We start from the raw sequence: 20,911 nt of genomic DNA, 5'->3' as shown, positions 1-20,911 counted from the left end.
CAATGCAAACCCCTAACAACTTAATAAATATTTGAGTGGTTCTTTGGCTGTATGATGGCATATTTATAATTTTCAAATGAATGTGGCCAGGGCTGGACTGGGTCTAAAAAATATATTCTTATTATATATATATATATAATTATAACAGCCTTTGTCTCAAAAATATTTTTTATCTTATAGGAAAACAACAAAAGCGACAAGTATTCAGAAGCATAATAGAATGTTTCAAATACAGAGAAAATTTGAGAGGGTGAAGTATTTCTTTTATCTAATTTATCAGGATCAACTAACCAGATTCCTTAAAAATAGACTAATTTAACCGTAGCCATTAAATCGATGATTACCCTCCAGTCCGGTAGGTGGCTGTAGATGGTCCTTAAGTTGGTTTGCTAACCGTCATTAAATTACACGAGAAGAAGATTATCATCATCATCATCCTCATCATCCTCTTCCTCACTTTCTCTACTGTGAAAGGTACATATCTTGGCGTCTCCGCTACACTTTTTCTGCATCTCGTCAAAAACCGCCAGCTACCGAAACGTGAATCAAAATGGCTGTGGTTCTGGCTTACTGGGACATTCGCGGGGTAAGTTGAACCGTTGCATTTTTGGTCGTTGTTCGGAGAACTAGTTTGCAGAGCTTACAGATGTCTGCAGATTATGCCCACGAACCAAAAGGGAATTACTTCCGGTTATTTCCATTTCCAAATCAATAACGGGAAAGCAAAACCGATTTCCCCAGCTTTCATAAAAGGAGATAACGGGATAAAGGAGAAAAACTTAAAGAAAAAACGGCCAGCTTTTTAGATTTTGCCAATTCCTTTTGGCTTTTTATTCTTTAGAATTGAAAGACGAAATCAGTTTCACACATGGTCTGGGAGTACGGGTAAATATTTCAAAAATAACAGTCAAAATAAGCATTATGCAAGCCAGAAGATGCAGTTTTTGAGGCATAGAGCTGTCATTTAAATAAAAATTGACCTTTTCATGTTAAAAAGTGATAGTTTATTGTAAAAACATGAGTTTTATTACTGCATGTGCTTTACTGTTGGAACATGAAGCGCCAAAGGATGAATACAGATGTTGTAAGATAGAAATAAAGGAGCAAAATACACTGTTAAAAAAAGGAAACAGGTATACAACACATAACTTAAATTAAACCAAACTTTTGTGAAATCAAACCACCCACTTGGTAAGCAACACTGATTGACAAGAGATTGTGCAAGCTGTTGTGCAAATGGAAGAGACAACAGGTGAAAATTATTGACAATTGGCAAGAAACTCAATAAAGGAATAGTTCTGCAGGTGGGGACAGATGTGTGATGTTTTGGTCACTTTTAAATGTTGGTGGTGCTTTCAGTGGTCAGCTAGAGCAGCTCATCCAGGATGGTGCATCAATGCAACCTGTGGCTAAAAGGTTTCCTGTCTGTCAGCGTAGAGTCCAGAGGCTGGAGGTGCAACCAGGAGGCTGTAGGAGGGCAACAACCCAGTTGCAGGACTGCTACCTCCGTCTATGTGCAAAGAGGAACAGGAAGAGCACTGCCAGAGCCCTGCAAAATGACTTCCAGCACAAACAGTTAGAGATTCATAAGGATGGTATGAGGGCCCGACCTCCACAGATGAGGGTTGTACTTTAGGACGCTTGGCATTTGCCAGAGAACACCAGGACTGGCAAATTTGCCACTGGTGCCCTGTGCTCTTTAAAGATAAAAGCAGGTTCACAATGAGCACATGTGATTCTGGAGACAACATCCTTAAGCATTAGGTACTGAGATGTGAGTGCATATGCTGGTGCGGTTGGCTCTGGGTTCCTCCTAATGCAGGACTATGCTAGACCTCATGTGGCTGGAGTGTGTCAGCAGTTCCTGGGAGAGGAAGACATTGAAGCTATGGACTGGCCCGGCAGTTTCTCAGACGTGAATCCATTTGAGTATATCTGGGACTTTATGTCTTGGTCCATCCACCAACGTCACGTTGCACCACAGACTGTCCAGGAGTTGTTGGATGCTTTAGTTCAGATCTGGGAGGAGATTCCTCAGGAGACCATCTGCCACCTCATCAGGAGCATGCCCAGGAATGAGAATAATTCATTCAGTTCTACGATATATAATTTAAGTGTTCCCTTTATTTTTTTGAGCAGTATATACTTTATGGAGCTTGTGCTCATCAAGCAAACCATTTAAGTCAATAAATAATTGTTCCACTCTGCATTATATTTGTACCCAGGAATACAATTAAGCAACACAGTATACCTATTTAACCCATGTTAAAAGGGTCACTGTTGGTGAACCACAGGTATTACTCCTGTGTTGTAGCCTTTGACTTGGCTTAGACACTTAGACAAATGCATTTATTGAAAATAATGTAATGGATTTGTTACCACACTTAATTTAAGGACTAAACCTGTTTCCTTTTTACGAGTGTAATATTTGATAACTATTAAAACAAATGTAGAATACTTGTTGTGAATACTATAAGTGAACATACATTTAATAGATAGAAAATTAAATTCTTTCTTTATTAAATATAAAACTCACTTTGATGTTTAATATATGGATCTTTGCAGCTTGCCCAGCCTATCCGCCTCCTACTGGAGTACACCGGGACCAAGTATGAGGACAAGTTTTACGTCTGTGGGGAAGGTGATTCAATGTCTCAGCTAACAGATGAACGCATGTTCGTACGCTACCAAAAGCTTCTGATATCATCCATCGGTCACTTTTCTGTCCCATAGCTCCAGACTATGACAAAACCTGCTGGTTTGGTGAGAAAGAAAAACTTGGAATGGACTTCCCCAATGTAAGTAAAAACACTGTTTTCCTTTTACCAGGTAGCAGGTTTAAGGGTTTTGTTGATGGTAGTTTAATCCCACACCATAGCTGCCCTACCTGGTGGATGGAGACAGGAAGATAACGCAGAGCAATGCCATTATGAGGTACATCGCTCGTAAGCACAATATGTGTAAGTGTTGTTATCTGTAATTCATTAGCCATCACTGTTTTCTTAATTTAACAGTTTTGTTCTCTTAAATCTTAATTCTAAACTTTGGTGAAAACAGGTGGAGAGACCGAGGATGAAAAAGTCCGAGTGGACGTGCTGGAGAACCAGTCCATGGACTTTAGAAACGGCTTTGTGAGGATGTGCTACACTGACCTTGTAAGTTAATAATTCAAACATTTATTCACAGTATTTATTCATGATGGATAAAGCCAACCTCCCTTTCATAAAATCAGGACAAGATAAAGCCAGGGTACCTCACCTCACTGCCAGATACTCTGAAGAGATTCTCTGACTTCCTGGGAGACAGGAAGTGGTTTGCTGGCGATAAGGTAAGTCATCTTATTGTATGACTACTTCATGTTATACAGTAGCTTCCCAGCAGCTGTAAATTCCTCAAATCTGACTATTCATCTTACAATAAAGGTGATCTGTTAAAATGTTATCATGTTTATGGATCCCTGCACTGCTAAACAACGTTGGAATTTATATTTGAAGCTGTAAAACCAACTCTATGGCCTTTTGTTTGATCCACCAGTAATTCTTCTGCTTTGCATTGGCTGGTCGTTGTTTTTATGCCAGTTTCTGGCTGATTAGTTTCACACTTATGTATATCTTCAAGCACAATCTCTGTCGACAAACCTCTGACCTGTTTGAGTGTATCATTTATAGAAGTAGATTGAAAACTTGGAATTGGAAAGACAATAATAATCCTTCCTTGGAGGAATCCATTGTCTTTGAAATGACAGAATAAATGCACCTGGTTTTATTCAAGCTCACCTATAAATGTTACACATTAACACCAGTAGGAGGAAGTATAGGCCTCCTGTTCTTCCTTTTTGCCTTTCATCCCTTTTCATTCCTTTCTTTGTGTAGTTTTTTTGCTTGTTTATTGCCTCCCATCTACCTCTTAACCCAAACTTTAATTTCTGTCTATCCTTCCCTTAATACCCTATGTGCTTCTTTCTTTATATAATGTCCTCCCCCCAATAGATCACCTTTGTTGACTTCATCATGTATGAGCTGCTGGATCAACACAGGATGTTTCATCCATCATGCTTGGATGATTTCAAGAACCTCAAAGACCTTTTGGACCGTTTCGAGGTGAGAGCACTGTCTAAAGAGGGCTCCTCTCTTTTTGGCTTGTCTGAAATGATCTTTATGATTTGAGTAAATAACCATCAGTCTGATAAACCGGAGATGATGGATTGCTTTAGTTGCACTCTTCAGAGGCATAGGATCTAATTACTTTTCTTAATCATTACAGGCCCTTGAGAAAATTGCTGCCTACATGAAGTCGGACAGATTCATGAAGACTCCTGTCAACAACAAGATGGCCAAATGGGGAAACAAGAAGGAGTGAACACTAAACCCACATCTGCCTTAGAAATACAAACTGCTTTCCTTAAGTGGAATTAACTGGAGAAACCTTAAATTCATAAGTAAATTTACCATATTTGTTTGTAATTCTTTATTAACAGTGTGGCAAGGGCTGTACATCAGAAATGGCAGACGACGTTGTTAGTTTCTTAACCAGATGGAAAATAGTCACTTAATCCTGCAGTGTAGGAATATATGCAGATGAAAACTTTAATTTACGATCAAGCACTTCACATTTTTTGTAATCATTGTTTTGTTGGCATAATAAACTGAGTCCCTCGTCAGTCTGATTTCATTCATTAACATCAAGCTCTTTATAATGTCACATCTTTGAATCTATGTTTCACTTTTCAAGGGTTTGGGGTATATTCATCCCAGTGCAGCACAATGTTGCAGCAGAGAATCACATAATAAACATATCAAAGTCCAAGTGTCTTATGACCTGCACCTGATCTTATGAACAGAATTTTTCACATTTAAGGTTTTTTTTTGTTTTTGTTTTTTTGCTGTTTGTAGAAATTATTTTTGAATAAATGGGGACAAAGGGTTTCTGTGTGATACAGATTACACAATGTCTAACAATTCAACACTGCTTCACTCCCTTCATTGAGGATCCCTATATCTGAAAAATGTCTAGATCTGACTGTAGCTATTAAAAGCTATTTAAAGTGGCAAGACTTGACATTCATAGTCTAATGAAAAGTTTGATTTTGGTCATGCTTAATTATAAATATTGTCTTGGCCTCTGTTGTCCAACTGAGCAAACAAGCAGCTGTCAGGATCGCCTGTAGTTTGCATATCTCCACGGAGTTAGAGTTAAAGATCATACACCTGCTTCAACAAACCCACTGTCATTTACACAAGACAGACAGAGCTGTGATGACCATGTTCTTTGACTTCTCCAGTGCCTTTAACACAATTCAGCCTGATTTACTTTGTCAGAAACTCCAGAAGACTGGTGGAGGCACCAACATTCGCCTGGATCAAAGATTTCCTGATAAACTGACCACAGTTTGTTGGACTGAAGGGTCAGCTGTCTTATCAACTTTTCAGCAGAACAGGAGCACGACGGGAGAGCACTCTCTCCATTCCCTTTAACTCTGTACAACTCTGACTTCCAGTTCCAGACAGACTCTCCTCATGTGCAGAAATACTCAAATGAGTCTGCAGTCATTGGGTGCATCAGAGATGGAGGAGTGGCAGCCTAGTGGTTAGGGCATAGAGCTTGGAATCCTGAGGTTCCGAGTTTGAAGCCCACTGCTACTCTGGGTCCCTGAGCAAAAGACCCATAACCCCACACTGCTCCCCGGGCGCCACACAATTGCAGCCCACTGCTCCCCAAGGGGATAGGTTTGATGCAAAAAACTCATTTTGTTGATCTGTACTTGTGACAGTGCATTGACGATAAAAAAAAGCTGGAATAAAAGATGGACAACAAGTTGAGTACAAGGAGCCGGTGAACCACTTTGTTGCATGGTAAGGAGCCATCATCTGATCATGCATGACAACAAAACAATGGAGAGAATCTTAGATTTTAGAAGAAACAAACCATCTTCTATATTTTTAGCGACATCAGACTCCCCTCATTCAGTTTTACAGCCGACGACACGTTTTTTTTAAAGCACAAGATCTGCAGGCAAACTAGGTATTGCTCAGCTGCGAATGGTTTTCTGTACTTTTTAAAAGCTTTTTAGCCCCCAAACTAGTTTTGAAATACCATTTAAAGCTTTACAGATCAGTCTCAAATATCTGGGTTTTCTTCTTCTCAACAACTTTGTTTATATCTCACATTCAAATGTTGGTGAAGAACCTCCATATCTTTTGTGTATCCTACATGAATGTCTAAACAGGATTATAGTACCGTAATGTGATTTAAATATGATTTACTTTCAATGAAAATCTGCCATGTATATTTTTATATGCATTGGGATCCATTACAACTTTTAAAAGGCTGACTTGTATACTAGTAGCACTAAAAGTATTGGTATATTTTAATTAATAAGATTACATTAAAATAACTAAAAAATATATATGAAAATTGGGTTTAAATAGTTTTAATTAATCAAAAAGCTTTGTTTCCATGGGAAACTAGACAGGAACCTTTATAACATATGTAACTCTGAAAAAGGAATCATATTTTTTTAGATTTAAGTCTGGACTTTGGTCGGGCCGCCAGTAATATTAACTTCAGTCAATAAACAAAACAACAACATGTTGGTTAAACTAAGGGGCAATGAATAGCTTCAGTCACCTTTATTTGTGGATTTAGATGAGGGTCGTCTTTTGCGTTCTGCTAAAAAGGTGCCTGCAGGGTTTGTAAATTTCACTTCTGGCCATTTTGGAAGACATTCAGCATTCAAGCAGAGTTATCTGGCTGTAGACATAACACTGCATATATTTGTCTGTATATAGCTGTTTAATTGGGATGATTAGTCCTGTTTTAATATGTAGCTAAGTTTTATCCAGCGCATTCCTATTAGAGAGATTATAAATCAAAATTTTTATTGCCCTCTTCCTTAACTCAGATATTGAATATATTCTCAGTAAGCCCAAGGAAAGCTGTGGTTACAATGTAGCTTTCCACCATCAGTGTGTGAGTGTGTGCGTGAATGGGTGAATGAATGTAGTGTAAAGCTCTTTGGTCAAGTCTCCTGACTTGAATAAAGGCGCTATATAAGTACATGCCATTTACCATATTTATTTTAAAGGTGGCTGTAAAAGTATGATTAATTTTGCATTATTGTTTTTACCTTCCTAAGCTTTTTTAAATCTGTTTGCTGCTTTTTACATGTCACCTTGAGGTTTTTTACTTTGTTGATAAGTAGTTAATATTATGAATACATTCAAAAGTGATTGATTCCTACTTGAAAATGTAAATTAATGTATTTTGTTCAATAAAAAAGTGGGAAAAGTGCAAAATAAAAACATTCAAAGGCGACACTTTCTACGTCATATCCGTCTTTTTTTAAGGTCCGCATCATTTGGATGCTGTTACACACCAATAACCTCTTTTACAATAGAATGGTGGGCCCGCGCGCGTTCAGCGAGTGTACCGATACTACAAATGGAGCGCACCAGGTAGCAGTCGGGTCGGTTTGAAAAAAAAATTTAAGTCAATGGATACGCCTTCCTGGATACCCGAAATGTTTCTAAAATATTCAGTTAATTAATCATTATTAATCAAAATGAATATATACATGAAGAAAGCCATTAGAAAATCTTTGTAGCTCACAGCACACTTCCTAGTTCCGGTGACGTCACCGTCACGACCTTGCATCGTTGGTCCTGTCTTATTTGTGAGTTTTTCCCGCGCTGTTCTTGCTAAACTGAACTGACACCACCAGCTTGGGTTTTATTTCAGATAAAGTCTAAGCTGTTTTTGATAAAATGCCCTCGGACTATGATCCAGCGTGTTTGCCAGACTTATTGCCCCTCTACTACCGCCGCCTGTTCCCCTTTGCACAGTATTACCGCTGGCTCAGCTACGGGGGAGGTAAGTGTCCTCCAACAGGCCGGGAAAAGGAGCAGATCTTCGGGCTAGGAAGGTGGGGGACTCAGGGAGACTTGAATGAAGTAGCTCGAAATGTTTTCTGCAGGGAATTAGGTCCTCTGTTCAGTTTCTTAAGTAATCAGAAGAATCATCAGTACTTGAAAAAAAACAAAAAAACAAAACACAACCTTATAACTGTTTATAACACAACCTGTCTAAAATGGAAGCAGGTAAGCTATGTATGATCTGGATATTGACATGGAAACCATGGGTTCCTTTCGGTATATTGTATCGTTAAAAAAGGGTTTGCATTAACCCAAACCGATTATATAAAGTTGATCATTTTTGTGGGTACATTTTATCATCAAGCATTCCATCTAAGTATAAAGTTACTTCTGTCTTTTAAAGAGTATTTCGGTTTTGTTTTTAAGGTTCATAATAGGGGATGCCTCTATAAACCTAATATTCCTTTTAGTGCAGAATCCCTTTGTTTATGTTGGCATTATACAAATAATTCAATTCAGTTTATTTATATAGCGCCGATTTACAAAAAAGGTAATCTCAAGGCACTTTACAGTTCACCAGATCATACAGTAAACTGATTCAAAGTTTTCTATCTAAGGATAACCAGCTGATTGCATCGACTCATTGACTCAGATGCAATCCCTGGCACTAAGCATGCTTGTAGGGAAAGTCGAGAGGGAAAACTCCCTTTTAACAACCTCCAGCAGAACTAGGCTCTGTGTGAGCGACCATCTGCTGAGGCTGACTGGGGCTCAAGGAGACAGAAGAATAGATTAAAAAAAAAAAAAAAAAAAAAGCAACTGTAAAAGGCGCCATCCAGGAAACACACAGCCAGGCAGACGAGCACCGAGCCAGCTCCGATGTCAGAGGATGAAGAGAGCACATCCAGCCAGTCACGGTCAGAGATACAAAACTACACTGGCCGATCCCCAGCATCTATAAAAAAGGGTGTTGATGGCAGCAGCACAGCTGATATTTCTCTCCAGGATGGCGTCACAGCCAAACAGGAACAGATGAGGCTACTATGAGAAAAAGCAGAGAGAGCATAACGTTAGAGATTGAACTAACAGATTCTGCAGAGTGGGAGAATAGAAATAGAATGAAGCAGAATGTGAAAATAGCAGCCCCTATGTCCTCCAGAAATCTAAGCCTATAGCAGCGTAACTATAGAGGTAGCTCAGGATAACCTGAGCCACTCTAACTATAAGCTTTATCAAAAAGGAAAGTTTTAAGCCTAGCCTTAAAAGTAGACAGGGTGTCTGCCTCACGGACTAAAACTGGTAATTGGTTCCACAAGTAAAGTTAGGCCAAGAAGTAAATACCTAGATATTTGAGTCCATATTTGTAAAATAGTTATTTTATATGCTATATATATAATATACATACATACATTTTAGGATAAGTTATTGTTTTCATTTTGCACCACTCTTGGCGTTATGTCCATATATAATATTTGAACAATGAACCATTCTGATGAAAGCTTTGTAGCTGTGATCTTTAAACAGATTTTAAATGTTTTATTGAAACCCCTGTTGAAACTTATGGTTTGTTTTGTTTACCACTTTATCCTAAATCAAAGAGCTGCCAGTATTAAAAGCTGATGCTTAAATATATTTTTTTTCTCCATCCACAGTGCAGAAAAACTACTTTCAGAACCGTGAGTTCTCCTTCACACTCAAGGATGACATCTATGTGCGCTACCAGTCGTTCAGCACACAGAGCGAGCTGGAGAAGGAAATGCAGAAAATGAACCCATATAAGATCGACATTGGAGCAGTGTACAGTCACAGGGTAACCCCTCTCAGTCTGACTCATGCCTCACTCCGTTCATCTATTGTACAGATGTAAAAAAAAACAAAAAAAAACCAAAACATTTGTGTTTGTTGTCTACAGCCGAGTCAGCACAACACAGTGAAGTCCGGCAGCTTCCAGGCTCTGGAGAAGGAGCTGGTGTTTGATATCGATATGACGGATTATGATGACGTTCGAAGCTGCTGCAGGTAAAACAAATCATGCAACTTGTTTTCTGTATGCTGTAGTTTGGAATTTACTTGATCAAATGAATGATGGATGATTGTCCTTAAATTTGTTTTAGTGCTGCAGATATTTGTTCAAAGTGCTGGACACTGATGACCATCGCCATCCGTATTTTGGACAGAGCTCTTCGAGGTTCACTGCTCATATAATTTCAGCCCAGTTTTTGTGTTAATTTCTATCACAATCAGCTGAAGGTAGATTTTCTTTTGGGTTTTTTTGTGCTCTCTGCAGAGGACTTTGGTTTCCAGCACTTGCTGTGGGTGTACTCTGGAAGAAGAGGAGTGCATTGCTGGGTGTGTGATGAAGCTGCCCGGAAGCTCTCTGCAGCAGCACGGTCTGCTGTTGCAGAATATCTCAGTCTGATTAAGGTAATGCGATTTCACTTTCCTTCAAATATAACTTTATAATGTAGAGCAAATTTACAATTAAAAAAATATTCAAGGCACATGAGGCTGCACAATAAATGGGTAAAGAGCAGGTTTATTGGGTGTCATTAAATGCTTCTCAAGAGGAGTTAAATAACTGCATTTATACCAACAACACATTTTTTTAAGGCACATCACTTCGCTGCTGTTTAATGTCAGACATGACATTGTCGAGTGAAATAAGTACAGTTTTGTCTGGAAGCAGCCTCTACTCAATCAGTGCTTAATATTTATCAATCAAAGAGGACAGCTTTTGATGACGTCATACACACTCCGCTTTTGTTTTAAAAAAATATAAGTATAAAAAATATAACCCCAGATGTCTGGGGGACAGTGGTTCATCTACATGTTATGAATGCTGGCGTACTATAAAGAATAAATTATGAACAGTTTAGTTTGTGCCTTCAAGTCGATTGCTCATAGGAAGACGTTACCTGGATATAACCTATTGGAATATCTTCAGAACAGCTCCAAATGACACAAAACTCATATGGGTGAGTAGGACATGATGTAATAACGAAAAATTAAGGGCCAAATGTAAAAAAAACGGCATTTCCCTTTAAGTTTTATATATCTAGAAATGTTTACACATTTTAAGTGGCTGTTCTGACATTTATCAGCTTGACTGAAAATGTATGTCTAAAAAAAGTTTTTTTGTAGTTAAAATAATAGAAATGCCGACCAGTAATATTAGGAATATGGGGATCTGAAATAGATTTCTATACATCCAGAATGTTTATTCTAGATGTGGAGGATGTCATTTTGTTGGAAATGGTCATTTAGACAAAGAAAAAATTTTTCTTTCAGATATCAGGAATACAAACTCATTAAAACTATTAAATATCAAAACAACTTGCCGTAGAGGTGTTGTTGCCTGGAAATATTACAGGATTATTTCTTGAATGGTAGTAGATCAATGTGTCTATTTTGGGGAAATCTTCTAGTAGCAGGTGAAAATGAAGAATAAAAACGTTATAATATATTGAACCTGTGGATCACCTCATGTGTCCCTCGTGTTGATTCAGTCTTCTTCTATCATCCCAGTAAATGGCCGTTATAAGCGGCTATCAGTCCCATAGAATGGCTTCAGATTGTGCCAGTAGGCTCATCAGGTTATCATTGAGTGAATCCTAATCCTAAAGTAATTCCTTTCCCCCCGCGGAATTGATTAATCTATTTATGTGTAATCTGAAAATAATTTCAGTAGTTCTTCATGTACTGTAAATATAACTAAATAAATTCATCAGAATCTCGCTCATATTAAACAAACCAAAAACAAATAAATCTCATGCCCTGTCAGTTGAGTTGTAGAATCCTCTCCCTATAAATATTTCATTCTCAGTGAAAAAGTGCCGATCATTGTTTAATAAGATCCTCATCTATGACAAAAATCTGACTATATCAGGAAATAATAAAATAAAATGTATTTGGACTGTGGGTGGAAGTCGGAGTACCTGGAGAAAACAAACACAGGCTTAGGGAAAACCCGGCGCACGGCGTGCTACAAATCCTTTAGTGTTAACACTAGTATTGTAACCAGAAGTAAAAATGTATTTTGGTCCCGTCAAACAATTAAAAACAATTATTTATATACTTTTTTTCTTTTTTTGATAGAAATAATACCTTTATTGTGGAACACTCTAGCTATTCTGTAGAAGTTATTTTTGTAAAATTTATCAATTTGATGAAGGTATTGTTGCTTTGAAATGCATGTTATACATACATCATGAATTCGATCCATGCCTTATAAATTAGTTTGATGATGGATGGAGACTTTTGGACATTTCTGTTTAAAATACCAAATACTGGCATAAAACGATGTGAATTTTAACTATAAATACTGATGGAGATGTGTTTACCATTTCTCATTTCCCTTGTGCTTGAAGCAGCTCTTGTTTAATTCCGCTAAAAACACTGAATGCCATTGCTTGTAAGGTTTTAGGACACTAGTGATCATAAATTCTTCTAAAATCATAACTGGTCCATCCTTACATTGAAGGATTACTGTGAACATGTAGATACTGGGTCAGGATTCTTGAATCACTGTTTTGCAGGGGGGTGAAGAGATGGTGAAGAAAGTTATTCTGACTGATCCTATTCACCCTTTCATCAGGTAAATGTATTTATATTAGTCCCTGCTCTAACTGTGTCTCTCATTGTTCAGTTCTGTTTAAAAGTCTGCGTTTGTGATCTGAACAGAGAATCTCTAGGAGTGGTGAAGCAATACTTTCCTCAATATGCTCTTCACGATCAAGACATACTGGGACGGAAGGAGTCTGTAGACAAAATCCTGGCTCTTGTACCTGAAGATATCCTTTTCTGTCTCCCTATAATGGCTTTGATTAATCCTTTAATATAACAGGCATTTTTATGTGCCGTTTATATTGGGTTTAGAATTAGAGCAAAATGGGAGAACGATTTGACCTTGATTGACTCGCTTACATGTTAGAAGGGAATTACAGCAGTTATTTCAGAATGAGAGGAGGCCAGAGCAACGCTGGAGTCAGATCAAAGACCAAGCCAAGAAGAAACAGGTTAGTTGTTGTTGTCTGGAACAAAACCTGCTTCCAGAAAAGTTGAGAAGGATGTGAATGGACGTTTTGAAATTATTAAACTGTATAAATGAATTTTATTTTGCTCCCTGAGCTCAAAGGAATCTCTCTCTGAGGCAAATAGATTCACCTTTATTTTATATTTTTTTTAAAGTGTCTGTTATAAGCTTCTAGTGGCACTACATGAGAAACCATTATGACAACCGATTGTTGGAGCAAAAAAGCATGGTGCAAGAATGGATGATGGCTAAAGTAAAAAAAAAAAAAAAAACTGAAGCTAGAAAACGTGTTGCTTAGCAAATCATCAAAATATAAATGGATAAATGGTGGTTTCAGCAGCAGTAGAATTAATAGATCTGTTATATATTTATTTATTTTTTATATAAAAGTTCCTCATACCTTTAGGAATCCTATACTGGTAGGTGGTAATTATTTCATTGTTAATTAGTGTATACTAAAGGGCTCCAAGATAACAAACAATTGTTTGTCCTTAAGTGTTCAACCTCCCAGCTCTTTTTGTTTTGTTTTGGTTTTTATTCATTATAACCAAACACACTGTGGATGTTTTCTCCTCCAGGCCACTGCCAAAAAGGGGCAACACTTTGAAAAGGAGATCATGCTGCAGTACTGCTACCCTCGACTCGACGTCAACGTCAGTAAAGGTGTTAACCATTTACTGAAGAGTCCATTCAGTGTTCATCCTAAAACAGGTCGGTCAACCTCACATATTCTCACATAGATCACTTGTTATTACGAGGAAAGGTTTTCTGTAACGCCACTTCTCCACCTGGCCAGGGCGCATCTCTGTCCCCATGGAGCTTAAAGATTTGGACAAGTTTGATCCTTTTGCTGTTCCCACAATCAGGTAAGTGATATAGGGAAGTGATGCACTGTAGCATGTGCTGCTTGGGTTACTTTCATTGTTTTTGTTCTTTATTTTTAAGCCTCATATGTGAAGAGTTGGATCGACCCAAGGCAGATGATGAAGATAAAAAGTCAGGCGACACAAAGGAGAAGGAAAATGAAAATGGCGTGACAGAGAAGAGGAAGAACAGAGGTGAAAAAGGGGGAAATTGATTATATATTCAATATATAAATCTAGCTGCTGTTTTTACTTATTTTAATTTCTATTTTTTAATCATGCAGCATTGGGGTAATTTAAATTGAAGTAAGCATTGACCATTTAAAACACATTATTTTCGGTGATTATGCTAGCAGTTCTTAGAAATATAAACAATACATTTGTCATTACTGCCACTCCTTTAATGTAGAATTTAGGTTATAGATCTACAGAAGGGAAGGACCTTACATCTGGACAATTTGCAGACTTCCTCTTTAAAATAAATATTTCAGATTTAAAAATAAAGACCAATGTAAAGCTGCTTTAAAGGTCTCTGCCTGGTTTAAGCCCGTAGATTGACGTTCTGTCTTGCTTCTCCCAAAAGATTACAAGAGAACCAGTTTGGCAAAGTACGTGAAGTGCTTTGATCAGTTTCTGGATGGAATGGCTCAATCATGGAAAGGAGAACTTCTCAGAAAGAGTGGTGAGTTTACAAACAATAAAGCACAGTTTAAGGTCTTAAAATTTTTTATGAATTTTTGATGTTTTTCTCTCTTTTTTACTTTTCCCCAGATCTTCAGAAAGAGTTCTGAACAGGGTCATCAATCAGAAAACACATGAAATCACAGTTCCTGTCTTATTCCTTGAAGTAAATGATGATTCCTACTTACGGTTCATTTTGTGGAGATTGTTCATTGTTGACAATACCTACTGACTGAGCCATGCTCTTTATTCATTCATGTTACATTTGTGTGTTAAACTAATTAAAGCTGATTTTATTGCTGAAAATATTTGTCTTTTGGCAGCAATCTGCTGCTGTGCAGTGCAAATAAATACATTACATCTCTTTGTAAACCTTGAGGTTTTTAAGTGTATTGCTGCTCTCATCTTTAAACAGTTTCTATATTCCCATCCTTAATGTATTTTTAATCTGACTATAAAATTGTACAAAATCTTATGGCCATCAAACATCAATAACAAGATCAATTACTGCTATTGGTAGAAATTACTTTGGTTAGTTAGCCTGAAAAAACAGTCTTAATGTGAGATTTAATGTGTAATTTAAACTTGCAGGGAAAAATTATTTTGGCCGCTGGCTGGTGGAGCTAGTTTACTAGGCTATTGGTTAGTGGCAATTCATGACAAAGTATATTAATAGATGGGAGTCGCACTTTGCATGTACTTTGTTTGACGGACTCATTAACCCTTTATAGGGGAAGTTACTGTTTTTAAACCCCACAAACTGAGTCCCCCGCCATCCATCAGTGAGGTCTACAAGCACAAGATTTATATCTAGCCAATCAGCAAAGATACATGGCTGTACATATTTTTTTTCGCATTTGACAATGTAGATTAACCCTTGAGTGATACATTACCTACTGTTAATTAGTTGAAAAAAAGTTCAGTAGCCATTTTTTTTTTTAAGTAAAAAATTAAGTGTCTGTATCAGCATTAATGGTCTAAGCATAACCTTCGACCAAGTGACCATTTCCTATTACATTGACCTTCAATTTTGCCATTAAAACATTTATTGAATGTTACAAAAGTAATAAGGGATTGTCCTATCCTCTAATAATACTATTGGCTTGAAATTTTGATTTTGAAAGTATTTCACTGAGTGTTAATTCAAGAAAGAAAAAAAAAAATCAAAGTTTAATTTTATTTCAATTTATTAATAGTTAATAGGTGCCCTATTCTGAGCATTAAGTCAGACTATGGCAGAAAACAGGCCGCCCTTATAAAAAAAACAACAGGACTTGGTAGTAAGTTTTTTATTTATTTATTAGTAAATAGTGTTAAGTTAAGAAAAATATATATTGATATATGTTTATTCCATAGTACACAAATAAAAGGATTATAAATAATAGAGGGTGTAGATATTTATTTGTTGCTGTAGCTGACCCGGAAGTAGAAGCCTGCTCTCCACCGGATATTGTCACCAACCTGAGGTCAGCACTTCCTCTCTCACAGCCATCTTGGAAATAGCGTCCAGAGTCGGTGAGTTTCTCCGCTAACAATCCGTCTACATCCACCCTTTTTCCGCCGTATTCAACCCCTGCGGTGGGTTTTATCTGTATGGTAAAAGTGCGGCTATTAGACAGTTCCAAGTATTACTCTTTAAAAAGTATCATTCTAAGGGAATTCTGCTGTTGTTTGCGCGGGCTACCGGTTCAAAATGGGGGAGCATGATGTAAAACAGACCGCTGGCAGTCTGTCAGGGCCGCAGGAATCATTTTAGCCCGATATATTAGTTTAAAGATGGTGACAACCACCTGGTTTGTCACGAAACGCGCATAACTGTCAGGAAATATGTGTAATTACCAATGCTAGCGGTATTAGCGTCTGGCTAACACTCTAGCTAACGACATTCTCGATGTTTTACAGTTTAGATAGAGAGCTAAAGCATGAGCTCCGGCACCTGTCCAGTCGATCTATTTTGACTGCTGTGTATCGAATGGTTTCAGATCGCTGAGAAATGAACCAATGTTTGTGTTTGATTGTCATTACCAGCGACCATGCCTGGCGAAGCAACAGAAACAGTCCCAGTCACCGAGCAGGAGATGCAGCAGCCTCAAGCGGAGACTGGTTTGTATAGCTTGACTACTCAGTTTCGCACGCTTTTGTTCTGCATATTGTGAAGCGGGGTGTTGGATCTTACACAGGTTAGCCATCTGTCAGCAAGTGGATGTTAATCGTATTGAGAAGTTTGTTTTGGTTCTTGATTGTTTTAGGGAATAGACTATTGATTTCTAATGTGATTCTTATACCTTTACAGCTCATGTAAAATGAGATCTGCTAGCCTATTCGTCCATTTGGGTGTTAGAAGTGGTGGTTTAATGTTTACCATTGTAATCCAGGACCCCTCTTTCACTCAAAGTCACAATGGAGTGTGATCACATTGACTGGCTGACTGGATTTTGCACACAGTGCATGTTGAGTGTGTTTGTGTGGTTGCACATGACCACTAATGTCTACTTTAGTGACCCTGTCTGTTGCACTAACAGAATTTGGTGTGTGGTTTTGATGTTTAGATAAACTTTATTTAGTATGAATTTGGAATAGGTAGAGCTTAAGTTCTTCTTTTTAGTGTTATGGATCGACCTATGCTTTCTGACAAGTAAACATGTCCTTGACTGTGATATTACTCCTGCAATTTGATTTAGAATATGTTTACCAAGAGAACAGATCACTGGGTGTGTATACAATCCCAATTGTACTTTTATCAAAAATACAGTCACACCTTACCCATAATGCTTTGCAAAACCACACCTACAGTAGTGTCTGTGTGAAAATATGAATTAACCTTAACCTAACATTTTGTTAAACCATGCATCCAGCTTGTAAAAAAAACAAAAACATTTTTTTTTCCCCCATCAAAGTGATATGACAGGAATCCTCACCAGTTTTTTTTTTTACTGTAGTTTCATAGAATAACATGACTGCACAGAACTGTTGCAAGCTCATGTTGATTTCAGGCCACATCAAACCTTTGTTTTCACACAAGTGGCACATAGTTCAAGTCAACGATCTGTAATATTTGGTTGTGTCTGCCGCCGCCCCCCCCATATACACACAAAAAAGCCTAAACTGTCATCACGGCTAAACTGCATGGAGTTCAGAACACAATCACCATTTGATCACATCCTCTAGTTTTACACTCTCCTCTATATTCCCTGTAAAGCACATTTGGCCGCTGTGCTTTTATTAGTCCTTAAGTTAGCTCTTGTACCTCCTGTCATATGTCTTGCTCTTGCTCTTCCTCTGTCAGCTGCTGGAGTTTTGAATGCTCCTCTTCCTTCCACACTGAGTCAAAATACTCCTCAAGCCACTGTACCTGCCCAGGAAATGGGGTTTGAAGAAGAAACTCCCACTCCGGTTTTCTGTGATCAAGCTAACTGTATAGCTGGAGACCAAGAAGTGGGCGGCACACATGCAACAGCTGCTGTGGAGGAAGGGTCAGCTGGTCCAGCAGCTCAAGAAGAATTTGACCCTATAGCTTTCTCGAGGCCCCACGTGGCTACTGCTAGAGACCAGCGAGGTGACCCCTTTGTTATGGCTGAAGGATTATCCACACAAAAGCCCACTTTTGATTCTGTCCACTCGAAGGCATCTGGAGAAGAGTCAGATGTGGATGTGGTACAGGAAGATGGGATGAGTGCTTTACACCAGACCCCTCTTGATGGTTTAATGAATCCATGCAAACAAGCAGGTGGAAATGCAAAGTATCCTGATGCAGGCCTGGAAGAAACTTGTGATAACACACCTACCTTCCTTCATGATAAATATGAAATCCCACCAGTTTCCACCTGTCATCCCTCAGGTTGGTTTATCCTCCATGAGAACCAAGCCTGTGTTTCTTTTTTTTTGTCTTTTCTTATAGTTTGGGCAAATCATTAAATAATAGAGCGGTTTATCATATTTTCAGGGTACCTTCTATTGCACTATATATTTAGCTTATGAATTGTGGCACAAATTGAACTGCAAAGTCACTTATGTTTTTTTTTTTTTTTTTTTTTTTTTTGGTTTACTCATACCAAGTTCATTACCCATTCAAATCCCTACAAAAATAGAATACTATTTAAAGTATTTCCAGTTTGGTTTGAGTAAATTTCTCCAATAAGGGGATACAAACCATTGTTATAGCTATTCATTGTACAGTTTGTAAACACCATTTTTAAGTCATTAAAACATGTTTTAGTGGTTTTTATTTCCAGTTCTATTTAATTCTGTCAAGTCAAATCCCAAGCCAAGAAACTGGAAACATGGAAATCTACTAATTCTTACAAACTGCCTATTTCAATAGAAAAAACTAAAACAAAAATGCAAAGTTGTTAGAAATCTCTGTCAAACGTTTGAAAATTAAGGTTCACTCAGATCTGTTTATAAACGGTATGCCTGGAGCTAGCCGGCTAGCAGATGTGACTCTAAAGCCTTAAGTAAACTTTTCTACCAAAGTTTTATAAAGGGGGTGATGGAAATATAGGAACATTTGAACTAGATGTGCTCCTAGTCATACTTTTAATGGGTCAATTCAAGGAATTATGCTTCTAATGCCTCATAGGTGTAGCGCTTTGTGTGAAACTATTGTATCATTAGCTGTGTCAGACTGGCTGAGCAGGTCAGACCACAGACTCACCAGAAGCGGCAGCAAGTGGTCAGTCACCGATCTTTATTTGGTAATGTGGTGGAAAAGATTTAAGAAGTTTAGGTTGAAGGAATTTCCATATTAATTAGACTACAAGCGTAAAACAATATCTAGTTTTAGTCTTGGTCAAAGTGGCAGCAAAGAATGACCAACTAAATTATTTCTGATGTTTGTTTTTTTGTCAATTATCATTGGAACCCTACATTTTAATTACCAATCAGAAGTCTTTACCCATTTGCAAGATTATGTTATTTACCGGATATTTGAGGATCCTTATTGGTAATATATTTGCGTGTTAAGCAACATCTTACAGATATGTTGTCTGATAAGATTAAGACTGTTTTTGTGTAAACCTGTGGTTTGCATTTTGTCAGTTTGCATATGAAAGTTAAAGGAAGTTTGCCCTTTTTCCTAACCTACGCACGATGCGTGCCTTTGTTTTGAGTGTCCAACCCGCATGTCACAGCTTGAACTGGGATAGAATTTTAAAAGAATTTTTTTCCCCGTTCAGCTCCACCTCCTGTCCAAGCTTCCACCAAGCACCCTCAGGTAGCCAAAGGCAAAGATGCCAAGAGTGGGCAGGGTTCTTCTGCCCCAAAGGCTGTACCTGGCAGAAGAAAACGTTCCTCTATGTCTGCTTCTTCTTCCTCACCTACTTCACCTAAATCTACTCCCTCTTCTACTCCTCGGTCACCTGTGGTGTCCCCTCTTGCCTTATCTACTGCCAGCTCTCCTGCTAATCGTCCCACTCCAAAAGTGGTTAAGGCTGGCAAACAAGGAAAGGCTAAGAAAGGAGAGTCCTTTGAGCCTGCTCCTGTCCAGGTAGAACATAAGGTTACTGAAGTAAAGGAAAAGCCGAAGGAGTCTGTGGCTTCTGAAGCTAAAGTGCTACCAGTTGAAAAAAAATCTCAGGCACCTCCTGCATTCAAAGTCACTCCAAAGCCTGCTGCTGCAGCCCCAATTTCCTTTTCAGATACTATTGCTTCAAGCCCCCCAAAATCAGGTTTCTCAAAACAACCACCTCTTACAGTTGATGATGAGCTCCCTCCACTTATTCCACCTCAGAAGCCTGTTAAAGAGCCTGTCTCTGCACCTCCTGTTGCCAAAGAGACTGGAAAACCTGCTGGGTCTCCTCCTGAGCAAAAACCTCAAGGTGGATCTTCTGGTCAAGCAGAAGTCACTAAAGCCAAGACAAGTACTGAACCCAAGCCTTTGCCCATTGAAGCTCCTATGGCAGCAGTCCCAGTAAAGTCTGTAGCTAAAGAGCTCAAGAAGTCTGCTGCTGGCAAGACTGGCCAGGACAAACCTGCTGGTGGGGCTGCCAAGCCAACAGATGAGACTAAAGTGATCTCCAATATGGCTACTAAACAGGCTAAGGATGGTAAAGTTTCACAAGATACTAAGCCAAAAGCAGGTGTAAAGTCTGCACTGGCTGATGCAGTACACCAGAAAGCTGAGCAGATTGATCCTAAAGAAACAGCTGCTGAGGTACCCAAACAGGCCAAACCCATGGCCACTGAGGCACCTAAAACAGCTCCTGAGACCACTAAAAAGGCCAAACAGAAGGCTGCAGAGGCACCCAAGAAGGCAACACCCACAGTTGCTGAGGCACCTCAGCAGAAAGCTTCTGAGGCCACAAAAATAGCTGAAACAACTCAGGAGGGCAAGGCGGCTGCCTCTGAGCCACCCAAGCAGCAGGCCAAGGTGACGGAGGCCACACCCAAGCAGCAGCAGGGCAAGGCGGCTGCCCCCGAGCCGGCGCCCAAGCAGCAGCAGGGCAAGGCGGCTGCCCCCGAGCCGG

General features: G+C 38.7%; 3 protein-coding genes across 9 annotated transcripts in view; all 3 read left to right on the top strand.

Annotated features, from left to right (window-relative positions):
* The first annotated feature begins 387 nt into the window (after window positions 1-387).
* LOC107090275 (glutathione S-transferase Mu 3-like) lies at window positions 388-4,660 on the top strand. Its single transcript, XM_015383575.1, has 8 exons — window positions 388-586; window positions 2,566-2,641; window positions 2,734-2,798; window positions 2,879-2,960; window positions 3,058-3,155; window positions 3,233-3,328; window positions 3,990-4,100; window positions 4,264-4,660. The coding sequence occupies exons 1-8, from the start codon at window positions 551-553 to the stop codon at window positions 4,357-4,359; spliced, it is 660 nt and encodes a 219-aa protein (XP_015239061.1). The 5' UTR covers window positions 388-550; the 3' UTR covers window positions 4,360-4,660.
* Window positions 4,661-7,657: 2,997 nt separating this feature from the next.
* Window positions 7,658-14,822, top strand: prim1 (primase, DNA, polypeptide 1 (49kDa)). Its single transcript, XM_015383541.1, has 13 exons — window positions 7,658-7,869; window positions 9,524-9,681; window positions 9,784-9,890; window positions 9,986-10,059; window positions 10,159-10,295; window positions 12,407-12,465; window positions 12,552-12,661; window positions 12,795-12,886; window positions 13,482-13,614; window positions 13,700-13,769; window positions 13,849-13,961; window positions 14,350-14,448; window positions 14,538-14,822. Exons 1-13 carry the CDS (start codon window positions 7,764-7,766, stop codon window positions 14,555-14,557), a joined length of 1,278 nt encoding a protein of 425 aa, XP_015239027.1. The 5' UTR covers window positions 7,658-7,763; the 3' UTR covers window positions 14,558-14,822.
* A 1,063-nt stretch (window positions 14,823-15,885) lies between these two features.
* The window catches only part of naca (nascent polypeptide-associated complex alpha subunit), an 8,931-nt gene continuing 3,905 nt past the window's right edge, over window positions 15,886-20,911 (top strand). For 3 of the 7 annotated variants that reach the window (XM_015383557.1, XM_015383555.1, XM_015383554.1), the window contains exons 1-2: window positions 16,476-16,550; window positions 19,622-20,892. In XM_015383557.1, coding sequence (XP_015239043.1) covers window positions 16,481-16,550; window positions 19,622-20,892 — 1,341 coding nt within the window. In that variant the 5' untranslated portion in view covers window positions 16,476-16,480. Of the gene's footprint in view, window positions 15,963-16,475; window positions 16,551-19,621; window position 20,911 lie in introns of those variants that run through there. The other 4 variants (XM_015383558.1, XM_015383553.1, XM_015383559.1 and 1 more) reach the window with 3 other exon arrangements.

This window comes from Cyprinodon variegatus, unplaced genomic scaffold, assembly GCF_000732505.1.
Source record: "Cyprinodon variegatus isolate N-32 unplaced genomic scaffold, C_variegatus-1.0 Scaffold287, whole genome shotgun sequence".
In the NCBI taxonomy this organism is placed as follows: domain Eukaryota; kingdom Metazoa; phylum Chordata; class Actinopteri; order Cyprinodontiformes; family Cyprinodontidae; genus Cyprinodon; species Cyprinodon variegatus.
This window is presented reverse-complemented; position numbering and strand designations above follow the sequence as displayed.

Coding starts and splice junctions, on each gene's coding strand:
- LOC107090275 (XM_015383575.1), top strand. CDS start 551: ATGGCTGTGGTTCTGGCTTACTGGGACATTCGCGGG. Junction 587..2,565: donor CTTACTGGGACATTCGCGGG/GTAAGTTGAACC, acceptor GGATCTTTGCAG/CTTGCCCAGCCTATCCGCCT. Junction 2,642..2,733: donor GTTTTACGTCTGTGGGGAAG/GTGATTCAATGT, acceptor TCTGTCCCATAG/CTCCAGACTATGACAAAACC.
- prim1 (XM_015383541.1), top strand. CDS start 7,764: ATGCCCTCGGACTATGATCCAGCGTGTTTGCCAGACTTATTGCCCCTC. Junction 9,682..9,783: donor GAGCAGTGTACAGTCACAGG/GTAACCCCTCTC, acceptor TGTTGTCTACAG/CCGAGTCAGCACAACACAGT. Junction 14,449..14,537: donor AGAACTTCTCAGAAAGAGTG/GTGAGTTTACAA, acceptor ACTTTTCCCCAG/ATCTTCAGAAAGAGTTCTGA.